At 38.9% G+C, this 22,567-nt stretch overlaps 1 protein-coding gene across 5 annotated transcripts in view; it reads right to left on the bottom strand.

The window, feature by feature from the left end:
- Nucleotides 1-22,567, bottom strand: part of abcc9 (ATP binding cassette subfamily C member 9) — a 67,068-nt gene that overhangs the window by 25,625 nt on the left and 18,876 nt on the right. For 2 of the 5 annotated variants that reach the window (XM_088645732.1, XM_088645733.1), the window contains exons 12-27: nucleotides 22,189-22,331; nucleotides 20,975-21,083; nucleotides 19,057-19,164; nucleotides 18,455-18,527; nucleotides 17,805-17,910; nucleotides 14,485-14,523; nucleotides 12,509-12,547; nucleotides 11,340-11,441; nucleotides 10,517-10,601; nucleotides 10,084-10,164; nucleotides 7,266-7,403; nucleotides 4,063-4,188; nucleotides 3,080-3,179; nucleotides 2,215-2,468; nucleotides 1,101-1,255; nucleotides 520-589 (exon numbers count right to left, since the gene is read on the bottom strand). In XM_088645732.1, coding sequence (XP_088501858.1) covers nucleotides 520-589; nucleotides 1,101-1,255; nucleotides 2,215-2,468; nucleotides 3,080-3,179; nucleotides 4,063-4,188; nucleotides 7,266-7,403; nucleotides 10,084-10,164; nucleotides 10,517-10,601; nucleotides 11,340-11,441; nucleotides 12,509-12,547; nucleotides 14,485-14,523; nucleotides 17,805-17,910; nucleotides 18,455-18,527; nucleotides 19,057-19,164; nucleotides 20,975-21,083; nucleotides 22,189-22,331 — 1,728 coding nt within the window. The remainder of the gene's footprint in view (nucleotides 1-519; nucleotides 590-1,100; nucleotides 1,256-2,214; nucleotides 2,469-3,079; nucleotides 3,180-4,062; nucleotides 4,189-7,265; nucleotides 7,404-10,083; nucleotides 10,165-10,516; nucleotides 10,602-11,339; nucleotides 11,442-12,508; nucleotides 12,548-14,484; nucleotides 14,524-17,804; nucleotides 17,911-18,454; nucleotides 18,528-19,056; nucleotides 19,165-20,974; nucleotides 21,084-22,188; nucleotides 22,332-22,567) is intronic. The other 3 variants (XM_088645735.1, XM_088645736.1, XM_088645734.1) reach the window with 2 other exon arrangements.

Genomic DNA, 22,567 nt, shown 5'->3' with positions numbered 1-22,567 from the left:
CTCTTTTAATTCAATTGAAATATTGCTCTCGACTTCTAGATAATTTTGCAGACAAATACTACTTACTTGTTAACTGTATGCAGATGACGTTGGAATTTATGAGGTGAAATGTCTGCTCCAAAACCTGTACTTATTCATTCGTACATCGCATTTAATTAGTAATTACATTAACTAGTGAGCAGGAAGGGCCGCCTCAAGTCACAATTCTCTCGAACTCTCATTCACTCTCACTTGTCCTTGGCGAGACCAGCAGTTTGCAACATGGCAAACAAACAGTACTTTCACAAAATTCACACTTTTGTGCTTAATTCAGAATTTGTACCATTTTGTCATGCCTTCAATTTATTTTGTTACCAGATTTTAATGACTGGACCTCAGTTCCTCTTTAACTCTTAAATAAAACAGGCCAAGAAATGAGCACAATATTCACCAGAGTGTAAAGAGACTAGCTCTAATCAACACTTTAAAATAGTTCATACACCATTTGATAAAAAATAAAATATTTCTCTTTTATCTTACCTGATCTATGATGTTGGTGTCTGCAGAGAAACGGTTCAAGATTTGTCCAAGCGGAGTGACATCAAAAAACCTAGAACCACATGATTTCACTATCAACAGAGTACAATATGAATGAAATTGAAATGGCACATCTCCAGTACAGATAAGGTAAATGACACAGAATTCCCCTTGTGGAAAAGACTCATGCTACAGATCCCAGGGAAAACTGATTATGTTTTGGTAATGAGAATCATATCTTAAGGGTTTATTCAGCTTGTTTCCAATAGCCACCAATAGTTCAATGCTCATTTCTCTGCAGCTAAACAAAATCCAATGAATTAAGCAGCCTCTCAGATCTTCAAGAAGAGACTGTAATCTTGGAATTAAGAATAACACAGAAGCCTTTTTCATACTGTTTTTTTCTGCATGTAACATTACTCTTAGTGTTGAAGATAAATTTATGTAGAATATAAATTTGGGAGTACATGATGTTTGTACTCCCCAGAATATACAATAACTTTCCAGATCCCATGCAAAGAATAGGTGGAATTTGCACTGCCCATTTCTAAATTGACACTCAAAATAACAGAGTCAAGCAGTACCTAATAGGGGCAAGGATGATCTTGTTGAGCAGGTTGTGATGAAGATTGGTGGCAGCTGAAAGGCCCATCCACTCCACAGTCAACGAGGTGATGAGACACAGAACAATTCCTGCACTGCACAGCACACTGAAACCCGCAATGTAATAGGAACGATTCTAGAAATGACAGATATGCAACCTTAGAAAGGCAAAACAGCTAGGTACTATGAAGGAGTTTTGACTTTGAGAGGGAGAGAGTTTTCAGTATACACAGGATTATTATCATTAATAATATCAATGTTTCCTAGCATTCACCATACTAAAAGATCCCAAAGCACCTTCCTTATAGGACCCACTGGATTGACCAATAGTAGGGCACCAGTAGTTTCACTACGCAGCACACCAGGTTGAGAGGTGAGAAAGTTCTTTACTAGTTGATTTCAGGGTGAGCTTTTGTAAGGTCAGACTGTGCAAGCTGAATGGAAAACGGCATTTAGTCAGCATACCAGTGATACAACCCCAGTGCCATGGGATCTTTCATGATGAAGTATTCAGCAGCTCAGTTTAATGCATTATCCAAAGAATAGTACATGTACAGTACATCCAACAGCACAATATCCCTGATCACCATACTATAAAATTACACCTTTAAGACTTACTGAAGCAGCCTGGTTTTACCTGAAAGTCTCCTATTCCGGTACTGATAACTACTACAATACAGATCTACAGTACTGATGTGATGAGATCAGGCTACTAGGTGGTACTGTGTTTCTGTAATGCTAGCAGCATTATGAGAAAGTTGAGATCAAAACTAGGCGATTCTATTTTCAGTGGCCTGAAAAATACAGTCAAATCACTAACTGGGGTTCAGTAGAGCAATGTAACTCATCATTTAAACTGGGAGCTGCACTCTTTACTGTCACACCAGGTTGCAGAGGACTGGCAGGAAATTAAAAACTGGAATGTTCCTCTACCAGAATGACAGGAACTGTGGTGAGGTATTAAGTATTGAGCCATTCCTTCAGGGTCTTGCTTTCCACTCACACTGATGTCTGTCTACATGATCCAGTTTATAACACATAAAAACTACAAGAAAATCACTGCGCGGGGCCTATCAGAAATGTCCCCACACGCACCGATTCCTCCAGAGTGGTGTTGGTAGTGCTGCTGGAGTTGCTGGGTGGGCTGTAGGTGCTGGACGTCCAGGTAGCCAGCCAGTAGTCAATGGCAACGATGACAGAGTGCTTGAGCAGCTTGGAGAAGATCATCATGAAGAGCAGCACAAAGCCTCCAGAGGTCAGGTATCTCCAGCACACCTTCCAGGGGATCTTGGAACGGCGGCTCGTGATAGTAGAAAGAGAGTCTTCGTCATCTTCTTCCTCTACCTCCTCTGTGAGGATCATAGTAGGAGACAAACAAGAACTTAGCACTCCACTCTCCCCCTACCACCACACACGTTTCTTTTAAAGAAAAAACAATTAAACTTAAAGCTTCTACAAAGCAAGAGACCAGATGGATATAAGAGCACTGTGGTCCCATCATGTGCTTTTGCTTGTCAGCAGCTTACTGATGAAGGTCGTTCAACCACATGCTGGAAGATATTTCTCAAAATGGACTCAAAGCAGGGTTTAGCAACATTTACTGTACCTTCACACACCAGGCCTCTTTAGGGAAGACGTAATTCCTTCCATCAGCCCATAAACATAATATTTACACAATGTAAGGGCTAAGAATACAGTTTTGTCTTAGGTCACACATTATTGTTTTACAAGAACGTACCAGAATGAAAGAAGCTTTTCTAGCTTCTTATGCCCTACATTCCTGTTTGGAATGAATCTCTTGACTCCATCAACACAGAAATTAACTGGTACGATGATGGTGTACAAATACATGCTGGAAGCCAAACACTGGTTCCGGAGCCCTTCTTGGAATTACTACTCTGGATATCCAGCCACAACAACTGACTATTTCTCATCTTCCAAAAACAGAGTCTCTATTTACCTTCATCTTCGTCATCTGTCTGGGATTTAGCTTCTCTGGAATAAAGGGCTCTTCTCAAATTTTTCCTTTCCAGGGCTGTTAAGCTATCAGATTCAGTGTCCTTAAGGAAAAAAAAATACAGGGGCATGTTGTGACATACAGTATGTGAATGAACAGACTGAAGTAAAATAACCGCAAATTATGTTCCCATATTGTTCCATTTTTAACTACTTATAAATATGTATCTTTTTCATTAACAAGGAGTGAGAAGCGATGAACATTTGGACAAGTAAGGATGTCTATCGTTGCCTGAACCCAAAAATTAAAAGTAGTTGCAGTTAACAATGAAAGATGTTTTATCATACACAGTAAATTTGGGTAAAAATGCTTACCAAAGTAAAAAAAGTAATAAGCAAGGCCAAAATGGAATTCTTTAAATCTCCAGTTTTAAGTGTTCTAAATTCTTCTTGTTTGAAAGTTATATTTTTAATTTGCCATTCCAGAAAAAAAACTGCAGTAAATAAATCCAAAATCTCAATGGTTTCTTTCCACGTTAAAGTAACAAACATGAATTCAATCATTAAAATAAAACAATGTCAGGATACCTGCTGTAGACAAGCAACCAATTTAGACTGTCACAAACCCCCTAAATCAGGGCCTTCACCACAGTTTTCTATTTTTCACTCAAATTTTAAGTCCTTAATTACTGATACTTTAAATATTTTCTAAAATATAAATTATATAAAGGTATAAAAAGGTCTGAAATATATTGCATCAGTCACAAGCTTATATAATAAGCACTATCAATTCTGAGCTCTAGGTCTCCCAGCGACAATTTATTGGGTAAAGCAGTTTAGATAATACAAGGACGGATGGATAAATGATATCTTGTTGTTCGAAAGATGCCATGAATGAGTGACTAGCTGTTTTTTTTTTGCAAGCACAAGCTAACTGTGTTCTATTCGATGTGGTATTTTTGTGAAAGCTGAGTATGTGGAAATGACCTTCTCTAGCTCTTGGTCCTGCCTGTTCATGAGGGTCTTCCAATGTTCATACAGCTCCACATCGTTATTCTGGATGTCCTTCAGGGTCCCCTCTCGAAGCACAGTGCCATCTTTCATGGCAATGATCTGAAACACAGGCACCACTGGCTTTTAACCACAGGGTTAGAACAAAACAATGTTATGTATAAGAGCCATGTTATGTATAAGAGGCTTTTCTGTTTGGTATGTTTGCATTTGTTATAACATAAGATAAGATCACTTTATGGGCCATATAAAATTTCTTGTATTAGGAATTTGTCTTTTCACATACCCCAACTTGCTCTCCATGAGACACAGACAGGGACAGAAGCTTGGGGTCAGAGCACAAGGTCAGTCATTTATATGGCACCACTGGAGCAGTTGGAGTTAAGGGCCTTGCTCAGGGGCCCAACAGAGGAGGATTACTCTGCCAGCTGCGGGATATGAACCAGCAACCTTCCTGCCACAGGTGCAGATCCTTAGCCACCACACCATCCATAGAAACAGAGATTAATTTCAAGCTGAAAAGTAGAAAGACTAAATTTCGGATCTGGATCCTTCTTCAGGCTTGAAGGTAGCTCAAAAGCCGAAACATATTTTTCTTTCTTTTCAGCGTGGGTTGACCTCTACTTGCTCCTTTGCAGCTGACACAGCTCTCTGCTTGAACCTCTTTGTACTCACATATACACATTCACACTCCAAGCACAAAAAAATCCTCTTGTGTCAATTACAACTTAGATCTGCATTGCACAATTGCAAGCCGTGAACAGAACGCAACAGATGTCACCATCGGCATCAATTTTAACTTTTTAATTTAATTCAGGTTATAACTCCAACAATGTGCTGGATGAAAAACTAGCAGCAATTGATCTGGTCTCTAATAAACACAGAGTCAACGTGACAAATGGAGCCACACACTAGCAAGGTTCATTATTCAAAGTTTCCTGGCCACGTCAGTAGGAGCTGTCACATTCCCCTGACGGTAATTATCAGACAAGAAAAATAACAGTTATGAGCTAAAGTATACTTGAACGTTACCACTCCCAGTGTGGTTTCTGTTCAACATGTTGTATGGAACTGAAATATCGTTATACCCATCCCTGTTAATTATTTTAATAATCTAAACAAAGGAAGTTAGCTTCCAATGAGTCAACAGGAGGTGACCTCAGTATTGGACCCAGTCACCCCAAGTGTCAGTGCAATACTATGCTGTGTTCATGTGTTTTGAATAGGTGCAATGACAATGTAGATAATGTCATGGTCATGCAATTGTGTTCACATTGCATGTACAGTTGAGTTACACAGGTTGTCTAAGCCTCTTTGACTGGAAATGTAACATGTAAAGAATGAAGAAATCCACATTTATCTAGAAAACACATTTATCCAAAGTGACTTTACTGCTTCTTTAAGCTCTAGCCTTCAACGTATTCTTGACATTCCTACATTAGCTTTTATCTTGGGGGCTGTACAGCAATATTTAAATAAAAATGCCATGTACTTTACTGCGTCAATAAGTAAACTGCAAATTAGAGCTGAAGGTTAAAGGCAGGGGCTGTGTTCACACAGACACTTAGGCTGCATGCTTTATTGCAATATGTTTTATTAAGTTGTTACATCAAAATTGTGAATTGTCAAAGCACATTGGACATAACATCCTGTATAAAAACGAGGCTTATAAGGGATGGCTTTGGCCTGTGAGATGGTCTGAAATCTCTAAACTGAAACACTCCAGCTCAGCCAGCACACATCCATTGTCTCTTTCACTCATTGTGCGTGCTTCCAAAACAAAACAAAACCGCTGGATTACACAATATATTGCATGTCATTTATTTGCTGACACAATACATGAATCCTTATGTAAATTATTCTGCTTCCAAAACTACAATGTTAAAGAAAAGTTTTGGAAAGTAACTTAGGCATAATCCTTCAAAATGTTCTTTTAAGTGTTCAATTCAATTTCAATTTGTATTTAATTAGTAAACAAAGCAAATGCTCTATTTCAAATACATTAGAAATATTTTTCTCTAGGTTTAGGCTGCCAGTTCTGATATACAGTTAAAACATGAAGACCTAAGAAAGGTTAAAAAATGAGGCCATATTCTTCATTTACCAGCTAGTAACAACTTGATCCAAGACCTTGCCTTGCTGATTTCTTGAACAATCCCAAAGAACACATTTAATAGCACAGTAACAGTATGTTAATCATAACACATTTTCTGCATTATGATATAGAAACATGTGAACAATTTTTGCTGAGGTAAGAAATTGTAGATTAATAATTTCCCAACTACCCAATGCTGACACCAGCTATACCGCTATTACAAAAAACAAAATGCATTCCTTCCTCTAATTCATCTTCGCTACCTTCGATCTTAGACACTAGACTGACAGCTCTATTGTGATCAATGTGAAAGCACTGACATTTTGCTCTGCCAAGGTGAGACAGTCCTTCAAAGTAATTCTGGATTCGGTCAGCAACAGATCTGCGCAAATGTCATATCCACAAGCAGATTCCACTACAGAAACACCTGACTGTATACAGTAAATGCAATGAAGTTCATATTAATGGTCTTTCTTATACAGTAAGAAAGGTCTTTCTTATACAGTACTCATCTTATGTACACAGATTCAACAGTGACCTGCTTGTAGCCTGATCTTTTCAGATCTCAGAAACCAAGCAAAGGCTGACCTTGTTAGCAATGGGTTTTGACATCTCAAGGTAAAATCAGGTTCCTTGATTCTCCAATAATCAGGGAAATAAGTGGACCACTCTTCTCTGAAGCAGAATTCGCAAACAAAGATCCCAGTAGGGTAACAAGGGACACTGTGCCATGATAATCTGTGGTTCTGAATACACAAAAGAGTGGTGATATTAACCCTAGTTTCCTAATTAAATTCCATTTTGGATTTGCACAATCTGGCATTCCTAATTTTCCACCTTAATTGAAATTTAGGTGGCCTAATGTCACCCTTGGATGCTTCTTGTCACCTAAGTGGGTGCCACACTTTAAGCACTTTAGGGGTTTTTGCGATCCTTTGACAAATACGATATACTAGCACATTGTTTCAGAGACAACATGTTCATGAGACGGGTGGGTAATATTTAAACAGATGTCTTTATACCATTAGACAGTTATTGCAGCTCATACATTCAGCCCTGCTCGTGTAAGTTGTTAAGGACTTACCCAGTCTGCGTGTATGAGGTATTGCAGCTTGTGCGTCACCAGTACCACTGTCCTCTTGTCATCCTGCAAGAACTTCAGAATTCCCTCCTGCATGAGGTGGTCACTCAGGTGAATGTCCAGAGCTGAGAAAGGATCATCCTGACACAGGAGAGAGAGAGTCAGAATGTGCTGGTCCTGTCTTTGCACTACAAAACAGTACCCTTGCTTTTTGTAGTTCAAGTAAGTAGCTTCGTCAGCATACGCAGGCTGCAAAGGAATGAGTAAAGGTTTATTCCATGCTGAAAAGAGAAGAAAAGAAACACATTTTGGCTGTGGAGCTTTTATCCGGTGAAGGCTCCCGAAGAAGGCTCCACAGCTGAAACATTGTGTTTCCTTTCTTCTCTTTTCAGCATGGAATAAACCTTTACTTGTTCTCTAGCTTTTTGGCTTTCTACATTGATAAAAAGTGTACATGTCTTAACTGATCTCTTCAAATGTATATTTACATTATATCTTTTGACATTTTGAATTGTCAGGATATAAGATTTTAATCTAAATCAAAAGCTTTACTTTAATCATATCTTAAAATATTTCACAGTACCTGAGACAATGCACCTTATTTTGCCAAGAGCTTTAAGCCAAATTAAGTAAGCCAGCTCTGCAGAGAGACATTCAACAACCAGTACTGAAACAGTATTGAAAATTGTGTAATTAGATAGCTGTAGATTGAAACAATTGAATGGTCTTCAGGGAAATATTCTGTATATTTCAATTTACTATGTATAGTAGGTTCTCATTTATGTTGGTCATTTAGGTTCTAATTTTATGTTGTCTGTAAGGACTATTTGGAATAAGAATAAACTTACTCACGCACGTTTATTCACAAAATAAATTGTGTGAAAGTTAGCAAAGCACAATGACTGACTTTGTTATTGGAAGTACAACACTCTTTACTGCAGCCAAAGGGAGAAATGTTCCTTTTGAATGCTTTTGGCTCCATCATATCAGGCTGTAGAGCAAACCCAGCAGCCTTGGCCGGGTCCCTGATCCATCCCATCTGCTTTTCTGCAGCCCTCACGTTCCCACAAAACATGAAACAACCCAGACTGTTCTTATGTCTTTCTAATGAAAAAGCGATCCAGCTGGTGTCCTCTTAGAACAACAGTGCAGCCACCACTGATTAGATCACCTACACTGTCCCTCAAGTAGGTTTCCTTTTTTCATCTTTCCTGTGTTTGCTAGAGCTACGTAAGTGATAGAGTTCAGATGATTTAACAGCTGTTGTTTATCAAGGAATCTAGTCTGTCACCAAGTTGTATTTAATTTGCAAGGCAGCAACTCCTAGGAAACCACCATCACTGATACTGATACTGGTGTCTGGACTTTGGTAAAGTCAGCCATGAGAAAAAGAGAGGTGGCGATTGTTGGAGACAACAGCAAGTGAGAGTCAACCCAGAGTCAACAACAGTGCTCTGCTTTTATGGAACCAAGGTCACTAACATTGTTCAAAGAATCAGAGATGTCCCTATGGCTTGGTGAATGGGGGCCAGAGACCCAGGCTCCCCACTTTGGTGGTCCCCCACACTGCAACATCAAGATATCAGACACAGATGCTTCCTGTGACTTTTTTTAACATGCTGTGCAACTATGCACACACATACTGTACATAGACACTGTAGATACAGAGAGGCATTAAATCCTTAATATATTATATTGTACATTTGGAACCCATCTGGCAAAACCAAGCTAAGTAATTATACAAGAATATCCAACAGGGTATTGACATCTGCGCATTTCACATTCGTGAATTTGCTTATTCTCAACTTGTTCTAAGCAAGATCTGGGGCCTTGGATGGAATAAGAGCAGAGAGGAATGAAACTAATCTGAAGATTGATAAGAGTAACTTCCAGATTAGCTGTGAAACAGATGAGAAGAAGAATCTAGCTAGTGAGGGAGCCCCTCCCTGCCCCTTGCCCCAGTACCCACTATTCAGCATCCGTATCTCAGAATGATCTCGTTTTTAGATTGTAACAAGCGCTCCCGATTCTGAGCTTGTGGTGTGGGCATCGGCAGGATGAAGATGACTTGTGAATTATTTTGAATTATTGCAGCTAAAGGAGGTTCTACCAGTTACTAAATACACGGGTTCAGATACTTTTTCCAACCTAGATGTGTTCGGTACTGACAAGAAGAAGTTCAATTGTTTGTGTGTTATTAGTTTAAACAGATTGTGTTTGTCTATTATTGTGACTTAGTTGAAGATCAGACCACATTTTTATGCGTAATTAATGCGGAAATCCAGGTTGTTCCAAAGGGTTCACAAACTTCTTGCAACTGTATGTACAGTCTTTTAAACTCAAGGTACCCAGAACAGTACTAGGATCCTTGACAACTATGGTCACTGTTTAAAAAATGAGAAAAAACTCCAGCAGTGCAATACTAAACTAATGGCAGTTCTCCAATAATATAGTTTAACTTCAGCCCATAGGCAACCACAAGTTACATATTCCCCACTGGAAGGACATTTTTTATGGGGTAAAAGGAAAAGTATTCGGGGAAAAACTAAAAGTACAAATGTGACACTTTTCCGATTTGCAGGTGGAATGTGGTTTCAAGTTTTAATTTTATCTAGGTCTTTGACAGTATAAGCAATGGCAGATTTATCATAGTTAATCCACAATCTGAAAATTGTTTTTGATTACAAAGGCACTTAAAGTAGAGGAGAATGTTTTCCTCAGCTTTGCATTTTTTCTGCAGGTTCAATACTTAGGCCGCGTATATTCCACCTTCTTGACTGTTCCCCCTATCCATAACGGCAGACAAGCACAGAAATCTTACCAGAAAGACAATATTTGTGTTTTGATAAAGAGCCCGTGCCACACAGATCCTCTGTCTTTGGCCCCCACTCAGATTAATCCCCTGAGAGACAAGAAAAAGTTACGAGTCACTGTAGACATTAAACACACCAAAACCAAAACAAAATCCTCTACTACATGCAAACCTTATGCATTGTAAACAGCAATTAAAGCAATTAATTGTGAGCAATTAAAGACTAGACATTTGCTTAAGAAAGACACCACTCAGTGGATGCTTGCCAGAATAAATGTGCCAAGAAACTAGTTACTTGATCACAATGCATTTATTGCCCTAAGCAAGAGCTTTCATAAAAACATAAAAGGATATACTGTATGGAGTTTGCTTATTTGTTCTCTGAAATCAGGGTAAGCAGCCAAAAAGAAATATCAGAGTCAGCAGAACTCTTGATTCCTACCCTTTCTCCAATTTCTGTCTGGTCCCCGAATGGCAGCAGGTCTATATCAGGCTGCAGGGAACAAGCATCTATGACTGCTTTGTACCTGTAACAACAGGATGCAACATTGGCTCAGTCACACTGACTTACTGTACGGTGTTGTCCTTTTCTCTGTTAGCTTTGGCTGTTTTGTCCAGAGACCAGCTGTAACAGCACTCCTTCAAATGTCTTGTAATGTCCAAAGACACATAATGTAAAGCGGAGATTTCAAACTTACAGAAACAATGACATATCACCAGGGCTACTCCAATGCAATATCTCGCAATGTCACGTAGACATGTAGTCATGTTGACAAAGTTTTGGAAAAAAACAAAACAATGACAACATGCACGGTCCCTTTTTATGTGTTCAACTAGGATTTCATCTTGACATTGGAACAAAAAGGTGCGAGTTCTTTAGAAGTTATTATGTATATTGCCAGTATAAGAAGTTATGAACCCTCTACAATGGCAGCCTTTGATGTTGTATGAACATATTATATTTATGGTAGTCACTTTAGTATTGTAGCATAAAGACACATTTTATCTCTGCACAATGAAAGACAACCTGTTTACTCCACTGTGTGCATTGTGCAGCCAATGAGATACAGTACATCACAAATGTGGCTTTTATGAGAGGGTAATTTGGGGAGTTTTGTGGAAGGCAGTTAACACACGGGCTCCCTCATAGACTCCATTTGACTCAGCAAAAAAACACAATCACATCATGCTTGTCTTTTTATTCTTTCTCTGAAAATATTTTAGAGGTTGCAACCTAAATGACTATTAGCTTTGCACAGACTTACCTCTGCTTGTTGAAAGGGCTTCCAAATGTGATATTCTCTTCCACTGTCGCATTCAGTAGCCATGACTTCTGGGCAGCATAGGCCACTGAGTTCCGGTTTTTGCTGTTTGAAGTTTAAAAAAACATTAGAAAAAACTGGGAGATAGGCGGAAATAGGATAAAATGTTTTTTCTGAGGAAGACATCAATCCAAGACAAATCATGATGAGAAAGGAGTAGAAGGGCAGACCTAGTGAGCATAATGACTAGGTACCAGACTTGTTAATCATGGGCTGCATTTCCTCAAAACAGCAAAATGCTGGGAGCCATAGTCTAACTCAGGTCAATCAGGAAATGAATCTGATCATCTGATTGGACTGTGGTTAATATATCCTGTTTGCTATGCAATTGGGCAATGTTTCGTACACTTCTCCAATATTGGACCAGACCAAATTAGGACTGTATGTTTCCACAAACAGTTCAAAATAGAACCATTCCAGTTTAGTGGAGGAACTATTAAAAACAGAAAGGATAATGTATTTGAATTTCATTTATATACAATTCCCACTTATACAATATATATATATATTTTCTTTTATTATATTATCTACTAATCTATGCTATATGAATATGTATTATTTCTTTCTATTTTTGTACAAAATCAGAACATACAGTACAAGTTACTAACAAGAGGAGGCCATCGGGCCCATCTACTGTAGCTCATTGGGTTGCTAAGCAGGTAACTGATGATGTCAGCCAGCCATTTCCTGAATGGAACCAGGGTATCAACTTCGACAGGGAAAAAAAATAAATAAATAAAGAAGTCCTCCAACGTTGGCGTGGTGGTGGTGGGTTTAAAAAAAAAACTTTGACATTATGGCTGTATAGGTCATTCCAGGTACTTACAGTACAACAATTTCCCATACATATGGGAATTGTACATCAAGGAAAATCCCAGGAAGCCACTTACAAAAGCCAAACTTACATTATACATTCAAGCAGGACTTCACCCTATAAACTGATTCACTTCTTAAACTAAGAGACAGACTCCCAGCATGTATGCATAAACATTCCCAAACACACTACCAGCTACCACATACACAACAGGAGGACAATTACTGGAGCTGGGGGAAGGACTTAGGGTTTATGTTGAGACTCAGCTTTACTTCTGAAGATAAAGGTTAAAAGGTACCTCCTGTCGGCTTCGAAAGACAGCTCCGTCTCATGTACACTGCAAGTCATGTAAATAATATTAGGTGGATTCTACTGGACAGAGACATGTTTCAGAAATGCCAGCAGTCTTCAAAGCCAGTTAAGGGTGGACGCCCTTGGCCGCTGAGTTATCTTAAACATGTACCTGTTTTGCTCTTGTTAAAAGCAACGCTCCACCATCTTCAAGGTTTACGTTTATTTTTTTATTTCAAAGGAAAATCAATTAGACTTTAGATAAGTCTCTGTCTACATCCTGCCCTTTGTAGTGGCTGTAGTCACAGTAGCGGACATGTGCGATACTTCCGTTGATGTCACAACTTCAGGGAAAAAGCCAAGGAAAAGCCAGGTCACGGAAACTGAAGGCCATTCATTTGGTGTGGCAACAGAAGTTCACTTCTCAACTTTCATGACACTGGCTTTGGAGATCAGAAGTTTACCTCAAAAATAACTATTTTTGCAAAAGCTAGAAAAGAAAGACAGACTTTTTTTCTACAGTAACTGAGCAATCTTAAACACAATTTAAAAAAATGCCATTGGTAAAAGAACGCAAGTGATTATCCTACATGATTGAAAGCCTTGGATGCTTAGCTCTCGGCTCAACATTTTGCATGATTTACAGTAGGTCATAATGATAAATCATGGGGAGACAGTGTTGACAAAATCAGCCAATTGCACAAATGACATTTTTCCAGTACACTAAGTGCTGTCTGCGTGCCATTACTAGATTCCATCACTGCAAAGTCGTGAGTCACTGAAGCAACAGAACAAAAAACATTTGAATGCAATAAATACCTCCCTTTACCTTGAGCTTAATCATGAAACACTTTTGTCTAAAAAAACTACAGTTCAGAATCAAATGCTTGACAATCTGATCCTGAATGTTTTTGCATTTGTATAAAATAGTTATCCTGCTTTTGTTCAAAATGCCATGGCACCATGGCACATAACTGAAATCCAAGTCATAAGTTTGTCATAATGTAATGCTCCTATCAGTATGTCAATACTATATTTAAAATATTAGATATACATCAGAATTAAAACTAGTTGGGATAAATTAAATATAATTTAGTTGGGATAAATTATATTTAAGACACCTATGCTTATTCTACTGTACATACACCATAAAGAGAAATAACAGGAACTTTTAAATGCAAAACTAGGTGACTGCTTTCAGCTTTGTATTGTATAATTAATCTATTTACAGTTTCATACTGGATTATTACCACTCATAGGCAAACAGCATAGTGTCACGCCCTGTACACCTAGAGGGCGGTCTACTTCTGTCCTGTTCCTAGTTCCCTGTGATTGTTCATGTCTTTCTGGTGGGTCTTGTTGTGTAGCCTATTTACTACCTGTTTCTGCTCTGCTCTTGGTTCAGCATTGAGGGTACAGATGTCGTGAGACCCGCCTAGCACCAGGGTGCCCCCCGTCCGTGGCCTGAGGGCATAGGTTTCTATACAGACATCGTCTGACCCCCCTGAGCCTGGGCTAACCTCCGTATTACCCCTTTTGCCACTACACATTGGGCCTCTACTGCTCTCCTCGTCATTCCATGGCATGCCCTTCTGACATCCGTGACACACAGTGAAAGTATATTGAGCATTGAAAACCAATACAACAATATTAAATTGTCCTTTTATAGTTTTCCAGCAGCATATCCAAAAAGATTCACAATGGAAAACAACAATTAATACTCTGAGCTATTCACAGTATAGAACCTTATAGAACCTTAATATCACATTGAGCCTGATAATTAAAGTATCTATACTTTAAGTAAAAAATATAATAATGCCTCTACTACTTGATATGGATATTACATGTTCGTAAAATATGTTAAGTTAAATACACAAAAAGTAGTGAGCAGTGACTTAAAATTACATTATAATCATGTGAGTGAGAGATTTAAAAAAGTAAAATAAAGAAACAAAAACAAGGGTCCCATTAGGCAATAAATACCTTAAGTTCCCTTCGTGGTGCATCTCATGCTCAGGCAGTCTGTTTCGACAGCAGACGAAACGAGAAACAGAACATACACATTGACTATTGTTAGTGAAAGGTGCATAATGTGAACGCTGGTTTCAATTTCTCTAATAACATCTAGATACACTACAATTACCCAGTGACAGCTTGGTAAATGACATTGAGTGCATATGCATTCATAAAATTTGGAAACATCAAAACAAACCCTTTATTATCCTCCATTTTGAACAAAAGAAGATAGGCCAAATAAATCTTTGCACTAGGAGCAGCTGTTAAAAAACACAGCTGTGTAATGAAATTAGCAATTTTTTCTTTTGCAGGAGTATTTTTTCTACCTTATTATGGAATCTTTACAATGTTAACACGTAATATATACACCTAAAGAAGGCTCCACGGCCGAAACGTTGTGTTTTCTTTCTTTTTTTCAGCATGGAATAAACCTATTATATATACTGTATGGGTAATTAAAGTGTAGCATAAATATAATTAGAGATACGTAATGTAAAGAAATAATAAGGAACACTGCAGGTAGCAGTATGTGCAACAACATCAGTGTGTGACAGGACAGTGTGCCCACTAAATAGAAGACACTACGTCAGGTTCAGTACCGTTACTGTGAAGATTTATAGCAGGAATGGGCAACTCTAGTCCACAACTCTAGTGGGTTCCTGCAGGTTTTAAATTAGTACCCAGTTAAGACCTGGAATACAGCTAATTTGACATTTTATCCACTTAATAAGTTCAGCTGCGTCACCAAGATCTGAGATGCAATGAAATACCAGAAACAAATGTGGCACTCGAGGACTAGAGTTGCCTTCCCTGAGTTAAAAAATCTAAATCTTCTCATGTGATTATTTAGAAGTATAATGTGAAATATGGACAAAAAACAAATGCCCAGAAGCAGACAGTGCAATGTTGCTTTTTTATTAGTATGAAAAATGCACAGTGGTGTAATATCCTTACAGAGGGGGTTGTTCCTTCTGTCTCCTGAGCAGATTTAGACCAATGGTTCTGAAACCTGGTCCGGTTTTCATTCCATATGACCTCTTAGCCAATCAGGCGAACTGATCTCTAGTTGACCAAGACCTTTTTTCTATGGGGTCAGTAAGTAGTGACCATGAACAAGTTCAGAAATGTCACACTTACCCTCATTCATGTGTGTGGAACATAAGTAATTGGGAGTGTGTGATAGTGTCCCATCTGTGTTTGCTCATCCTAAATTGCTTATGGATAATTTAGACAAAAATCAGGCCACAATCAAGTAAATTGAAGAAAAGATAGCTAGCGCTCTATCTACTATATTTAGAACTATGCTACTGCATGTAAGATTCTGAACTTGTATACATTAAATGTCATCTGCCAGGTGCTTGTGCAGTACTGAATTTTATCAAAAGCTTTAAGAATTTTATTTGCTTTTTCTACAGTATTTGATAAAGCCAAATAAAAAATTCACTGCTGTAGATTAACCATAATTCTCTTATTTTGGTATCATCTGCAAACTTCACTAGTTTACAAACTACGCCAGAATTTAGACATACTGTACAGTATATAAATAAGAGCAGTGGTCCTAGTACAGATCCATGTGCTGCTCCATTAATTACATCACCCCGTTTCCCATTTCCCATTTCAGCATTCCCCCCTTATCTGTCCCCTATATCTTTTCTATTTATTAACCAATTATTTATCCAAACACATACATTTCCTTAAATGCCTACTATTGTACACACCATTTTAGAATTAATCTTGGTGAAATATCGGTGTGTCCATTGCTGTTGTTTCTTGCTCAAAGAACCCTAATGGATTAGTTAGGCAAGATCTAATTTTTCTAAATCCATGTAGACTATCCGCTAGGATCTTATTTCCATATCGATCATTGGGCCCTGTAGAGTTTTGTCTTAAGCTATTCTAGTGCTCAAAACTCTTCTGCCTCCTCTGTGCTAGTACCATTTTAATAAATAATCCTGTTGCTCCTCCACCTGAGGCATGTTTTTGACCTTTTCTTTAGTGAACACCTGAGTGAAACACTTGTTTTGTACAGCAGCCATTTCCCTTTCATTATCTAGAAATGTCCCATTATTATTTCACTAGTTATAACAAGAATGAAGCCAATTGAAGGTTTATTGAGTGTTTTAGTCACAATAAATTTGGCTTACCCTGCTTGGCTGTCTAACATCGTTTCCATCTCTCTTGATCTCTCTCATATCTTATTCTTGCAATCAATCGTATTCCATTTCTTTGATTGGATCCTGTTATTTTTAAGAATTTAATAAAGTGCTTTTTTTGATACTATTTTTTAACGTTTGAATTAATAATACTACAGTATAATAATAGTTTACACATCTCAATAATCAAGGGCTTGCATTTAGTGTTAATCACTAGCTCAACTCAGTCCATTCCAACACACAATGCACATAAGCAATACACACATCTGGTGTCTAAGCCTGTTAATGAAGAATGGATAAGCTGCCCGTTGAAGACAGCTGATTATTAAATGAAGAGAGTTATCTGAAGCATGTTCATCCAGATATGTAGAATGGATGGTTTATAAAAACAAACAAGCTGAAGTCTCAATGTTAATAGTGGATGTTAAACAAGAGCAAACAGAAGATGTGTGTTTGTTTTTGAGCCATTTTGCAGAAGCCCAGCAAGCTCTCTGTCATACATCAAGCTCTGCCTGGTTCTTTTAGCAGAAGCACATGAACAGCACAAGGTTTTAAAAAAGTCCAGCAGCTGATGACCTTTCTTAATGAGACCAGCCAGAGAAACAATGAGAAAAGACCAAACTGATGACATTCAGAGACACCCTTGGGGTTGGGTGAAGCGTACAGTAAGAAGGCAGCGTCAGCTAGGAGGAGGAAAACTAAGTAAAAAGAAGTAACAACAGAAAAAACACATGGATGAGCAAGTTAAGAAGAATCAATTCTCAATCATTGAGCATTTGGTGTCAAGTAAACAGCTTCAGTTAGCTTTGTGAACCTCAAAAATAAAGAAAAAAAAACATTTGGAAAGAGTTCATATCTGAATACAATGCCTTTGTCACATATTAGTTGTCCTGTCAATGAAACTGCTTTTAGACGAAAATCCCCAGCATGCCTTTATCTGCTACCATTTGCCTTTATAAATCGCACAGAGAACACATCATTAAAGCAATGAATGGAAATCCATGAAATGTAAAGCCCAAAACATCACAGGTCATAACGACTTTCATCATACAGTACGTGAAACAGAATTCTAAAGGAGATGCCATGAAAAAGAATGAAGAACCTCCTGTTATCCTTTGGGACTGCCATACTTACTTGCTCCAGTAGACCTTCCCACTGATGGTCTGCATCTCCCCAAGCATGGCCAGCAATAGGGAAGACTTCCCACAGCCCACCTGCCCCACAATCATGATCAGGTGCCCTGGTGGAGATAGCAGGCACCGACAGGCTTTAGTGCAGCAGTGCCTACCAGTACTGGAGCTCCTGTACTGGAGTGAGTGAACAGTAGTCAGTACTGCGGAACTGTGTGAGTAAAGGCAGGAGGGAGGTGTGTAAGTACAAGTGTGAGGACAGCAGTGCACGTACAAAGGAGTTGGTGAGTACAGGAGAGTGTGGGAAAACAGTAGTGAGTGAGTAGAGTACATTGGCATTTCTGCAACTCCAATGAAGAGTGAGTTCAAAAAGCATTGAAGCTTCATTAGCTTCACACACACAAACATCAATATGCCTCAGTTTCCGCATTTATTTACACATGCCATTTTCGCTTGTACACTTTCAATTCAGGAATATGAGTGCAGGTAGTGTCTTTCAGAGCACATTTCTATGAAGTAAAGTATGTGATCGTGTAGGTGACGCAGGTAATGACAGAAATGCAGTGATACTGACGTGTTTTGAGAAGTAGTCCGGAGGCCTTTCTTGTATTATTTTTTTGCTAAAGCATACAGACTTTTTTTAGATCATATTACCTGTGGGAATCCGGATATTTATATCTGATAATGTTGACAAGTTGCTTCCCCATGTGAAGAACCCATTAGTCACCTGTGAGTGAAAAAAAAAGGCTGAAAATGGTAAACTTGTAAAGCACTGGTTAAAAAAGAGGATGAAAAATGAACTTTTAAAACTAAGGACATTCAAAGCTGCACGTGCAATTGAAAGGGAAGATTAAAGTATTGACATTGACAACATTATTAGTGTCTGAGCATTATGGGGTATGTAAACATTCTTCCCCCCTTGCTTGCTTTTTGTATATATGAGGTATTTGTTTCAAATAGAAACAGTTTTAGGCTAAATGGGGAAAGTCAGTTCTGAAAATAACTCACCAAGTGGAAATGATGTAAAAAAATGAGAAGGAAAGGTAAGTGAATTAAAACAGGGCAGCTGAAAACTTATGGGTAAGCAGTAGCAAGCTTGAGCTGACCCAGCTATCATCTGAAGCCCCATTCACAAGGATTTCTTAATGAAATCTGGATACAGACATCGCAGCAGAAATCTCCAAGCTGTCTAGCTGGAGCGCCAGAGAGCCTGAGAAATGCGGCTGCTGAGTTTGTTGTCACGACGACCTCCTGACCTTGACCGCTATATCTTCGGTCTCGGTGGGCCGCAGTTGTCTTCGCACCGGCTGATCATAGCTCTCCAGTTGATACCTCAGCGGTTGCTTCCTGTTTATGGCCTTGGTCTGTTGAATATCAAGGAGGAGAGAGCACGTGAGAGTGTTAGGGTTTCCCTGAGCCCTCTGACCCCAGTGTTTACAACAGCAGGGCCTGAGAACAGATCCCCATATTAGCTTTGTGCAAAGGACAGGCTACCTCAGGACAAGCACCCTGCTAACACATCTACATAAAGCTAAAAAGAAGGAGGCAAACAAATAAAGCACACAATATGAGCACTCTTACATCAGGAAAAAAAAGTATCTTGCAAAGGACAAATGTTACTATAGGGCAGTTTTGAACCTTTCCTACAAGCATGACAGTAGTCATGGTGGAAAAAGACTGGGGGCTTCAAATTTTAAGGATAAAACTTTAAGGATAAAAACATCTGAAAGGACAACATGACAGTATTTAATCTGTGCTTTTAGTCCCTGTGTACTGTAGATAGCAATTAGAAAATACCACAATATGGTACAAGAATGAATCAGAAATGAACTGATTTTCTTGGAAAATGAGTAATGCATGAGAAATGACATATAATTTATATAATTAGTGGTCTTGCCTCATTTTTGCTTTGAACTAGGCTACGATTTTTAGCTTGTCCGTTAAAAGGTCATAATAATTATTTGTAGCTGAGACTGAAATATGGTACTCCAGGCCTGAGAGTAGAGCTATTAAAAACATGTGACAAGAGGTCATGCAAAATATCTGCCTGAAGACAACATCTATAAAACTCAACATTAATGCTTTTGTCTTTAAATCTCTAAATACATAAGGCATAACAGAGACAGTAAGGCCGTGCAACAGAAAACAGTAAAAAAAATACAACAGGCTGTATGTGCTATAGATGACATTCAGTATTACAGAAGTGTTATTTTTATCTAATTTGGCAGTAGCTAATTTGGGGTTCTTTGGCAAGACTTTCATCCAGATAACACTTCTTTAAAATATAGAATGTTCCCACAAGGCACATAATGAATTAAAGAATGAATGGTCCAGCCAATTCTGGTCAACAATTAGTTGATTTATAGTATTTATTCAGCTTCAGGAACACTCTTAGAGCTTTGTGAAAAAAACAAGATAAGTACATTTTAAAAGAAGTGAATAGTATGTGGTTTGGTTTTTCTCTGTTGTTGGCATGCTTGTCTGATAGCTGTGCAAAGAAAATCAGACTCAAGGGAAGTGTACACACTCTGCAGCAAACATATTAATGAGCTGTATTAACTGTGGCCTTTATTCATTGCTGAAGTGAGGGCACTAACACCATGCTTAAAAAACTAAACTTGGACCACCTTTCCAATCAGATAGTGAGGGTTTTGTGGCAACAACATGGATATTGTTTTTGTTTTTGGAAGAACATAGTGGATGAGGTACAGTACCAGTCAGAGATGGAGAGCGAGTTTTTTTCCTGCAAGGGTAGCAGAGGCTCCACTGTGCTTATACTGCACTGAAAACTAGTGAAATTACCAGCAGAAAAAGTTCAACTGGCTTCTACTAGTGAGCAGTACTTTCCAGTTCAGAGCACTGCAGGGACCAGCTTATTATAGTAACAATTTTAAAAGATAGTGCAGTTGCTAAATATAATTGTCCTGCTAACTTGTTTAGCTGGTGTATGTACACTTAGTGTGCTTTAACAAACTGAGAATAATTAATAACCACATTTGATAGTTTTTTTTTTTTATTGTTGCTGCCTTTTATAACTGAATCCAAGTTAAGCCACAGTGTGACTGTAGACTCTTGTTCAATAGCATTTACAGTCATTTGTGCCATGAATTATCTTTGGTATCAGTATTATCTTACTATCTGGGGAACTTGCAGGACTGGGGTTGGTGTACTCACCACTCCAGGGTGTTTCTTACATGACTCTAATGACACAGACGTGTCTCCAGTTCTCCAGCTGTCATCACCAATCTCATCGCTTTGGAGAAACTCACCCAGTTTCTGTACACTGAAACACAGACAGAGGCATTGAGCATGCATTCACAAAGGACCAGTGCAACTTGGACAGATGGAGCAGTGTTCCACAAGGATCATGTTGATCACAGAAGAAACACAGAGCAGTGGAGCCACACATGCATTGTCAACAATGTTCAACCTCACAATAGCATGTCCAGTGCAATGAAATGCTTATTTGCATGAATGCTCCAATACAAAATAATTAAGGACACACCCAACTTAAATACAGAACAACAGCAGCAACAACAACAAGAAAGTTAAATAACACTTAACTTAAATAAACTCAGCACAAGCAGTTTGCAAAAAAATATGTGTGTGAGTCAGTGGTAGTGGTCAGTGGTAGTCAGTGGTAGTCAGTGGCAGAACTCAGTCTCCGAATGTGGAGCATACATGCCTTTATGCTCCTATAATGCTTACTAGAAGGCAGGGGGGAGAAAAGTAAGAAACTAGGATCCTTCCTGGACTTCCTGAGACAGTGACTTATAAAAATGTCCACAATATAGGGGAGCTCTACTCCAAACATGGATTGGGGCAGCCTAATCATCCCTTGTAACGCCTTTCAGTCAGATATCGATCTGAGGGCAAACCCCACTATAAAAAGCCTTCAGTGGGAGACCCCCTGCTTTAAAGAGTCAGTGTGAGGTAGAGATGAAAGTTTTTTCACCCCTAATTCAAGATGTGTTTTTCAAATTCCCAATGCAGAACCAATACTCTGGTTGTATTTTGAAGCAGGGTAATTCATCACAATTCCAGTCAAGCAAATCATAAAACAGTGCACCAACTGTGGCTGGGAGAGAAATCAGCAGGGGCATATCTCCCATCATAGCAGTGACCGGCAGGCGTTTGCGCTCTCAGTTTGCTACAGTCATGGGCACTGGGATAAGTTTTGTGCCAAAGGTATAAGACACTCATACTTTCCAATTTAATCTGATCACCAATCACTTTCCACTGTGGGTGAACCAACTTCTCCATAAGAACTTAATTAAATGGGCAGTTTCCAGCATTTTCCAGCAGAAGAAGCCCAGATCCATGACGTCCACATGACTGTCACTCTTTTCTATTTGGCACTACTAGTGCAGGCCTGGGCGTCTCCTCACCTGATAATAGCCTTGACCGCGAACCGGACCACCGTGGAAAGCAGGAAAAGTGGAGTGACCAGGATGTGGAACAGGGCCAGGGAAGCAAAGGCATCTGCTGGGCTCAGTTTAGTGTTGCTGATGTAGGCATGGGCCACAAAGGTCTGTGAGGCAGAAGGAGAAGACTCTGCTTTACCTCCAGCACCAGCTACCTCCAAAATGCGCTGCATGAAGTTGAAGATTTCAACTAAAATAATGAGGATCAGAGCTGGGCCACATTCAAATCAGCAAACTTGGTGCTGAGATGATACACATTTGCGGCAGATCTAAGCTCCGATTAGAACAGCCACAATCGCAGCAGTATCAGGAAGCATAGGCTTCTGTATTCCACTATGTGGGG

Source organism: Lepisosteus platostomus, chromosome 9, assembly GCF_059453375.1.
Source record: "Lepisosteus platostomus isolate fLepPlt1 chromosome 9, fLepPlt1.hap1, whole genome shotgun sequence".
NCBI classification, from domain to species: Eukaryota; Metazoa; Chordata; class Actinopteri; order Semionotiformes; family Lepisosteidae; genus Lepisosteus; species Lepisosteus platostomus.
The sequence above is the reverse complement of the archived record's forward strand: the minus strand, read 5'-3'. Positions and strand labels throughout refer to the sequence as shown.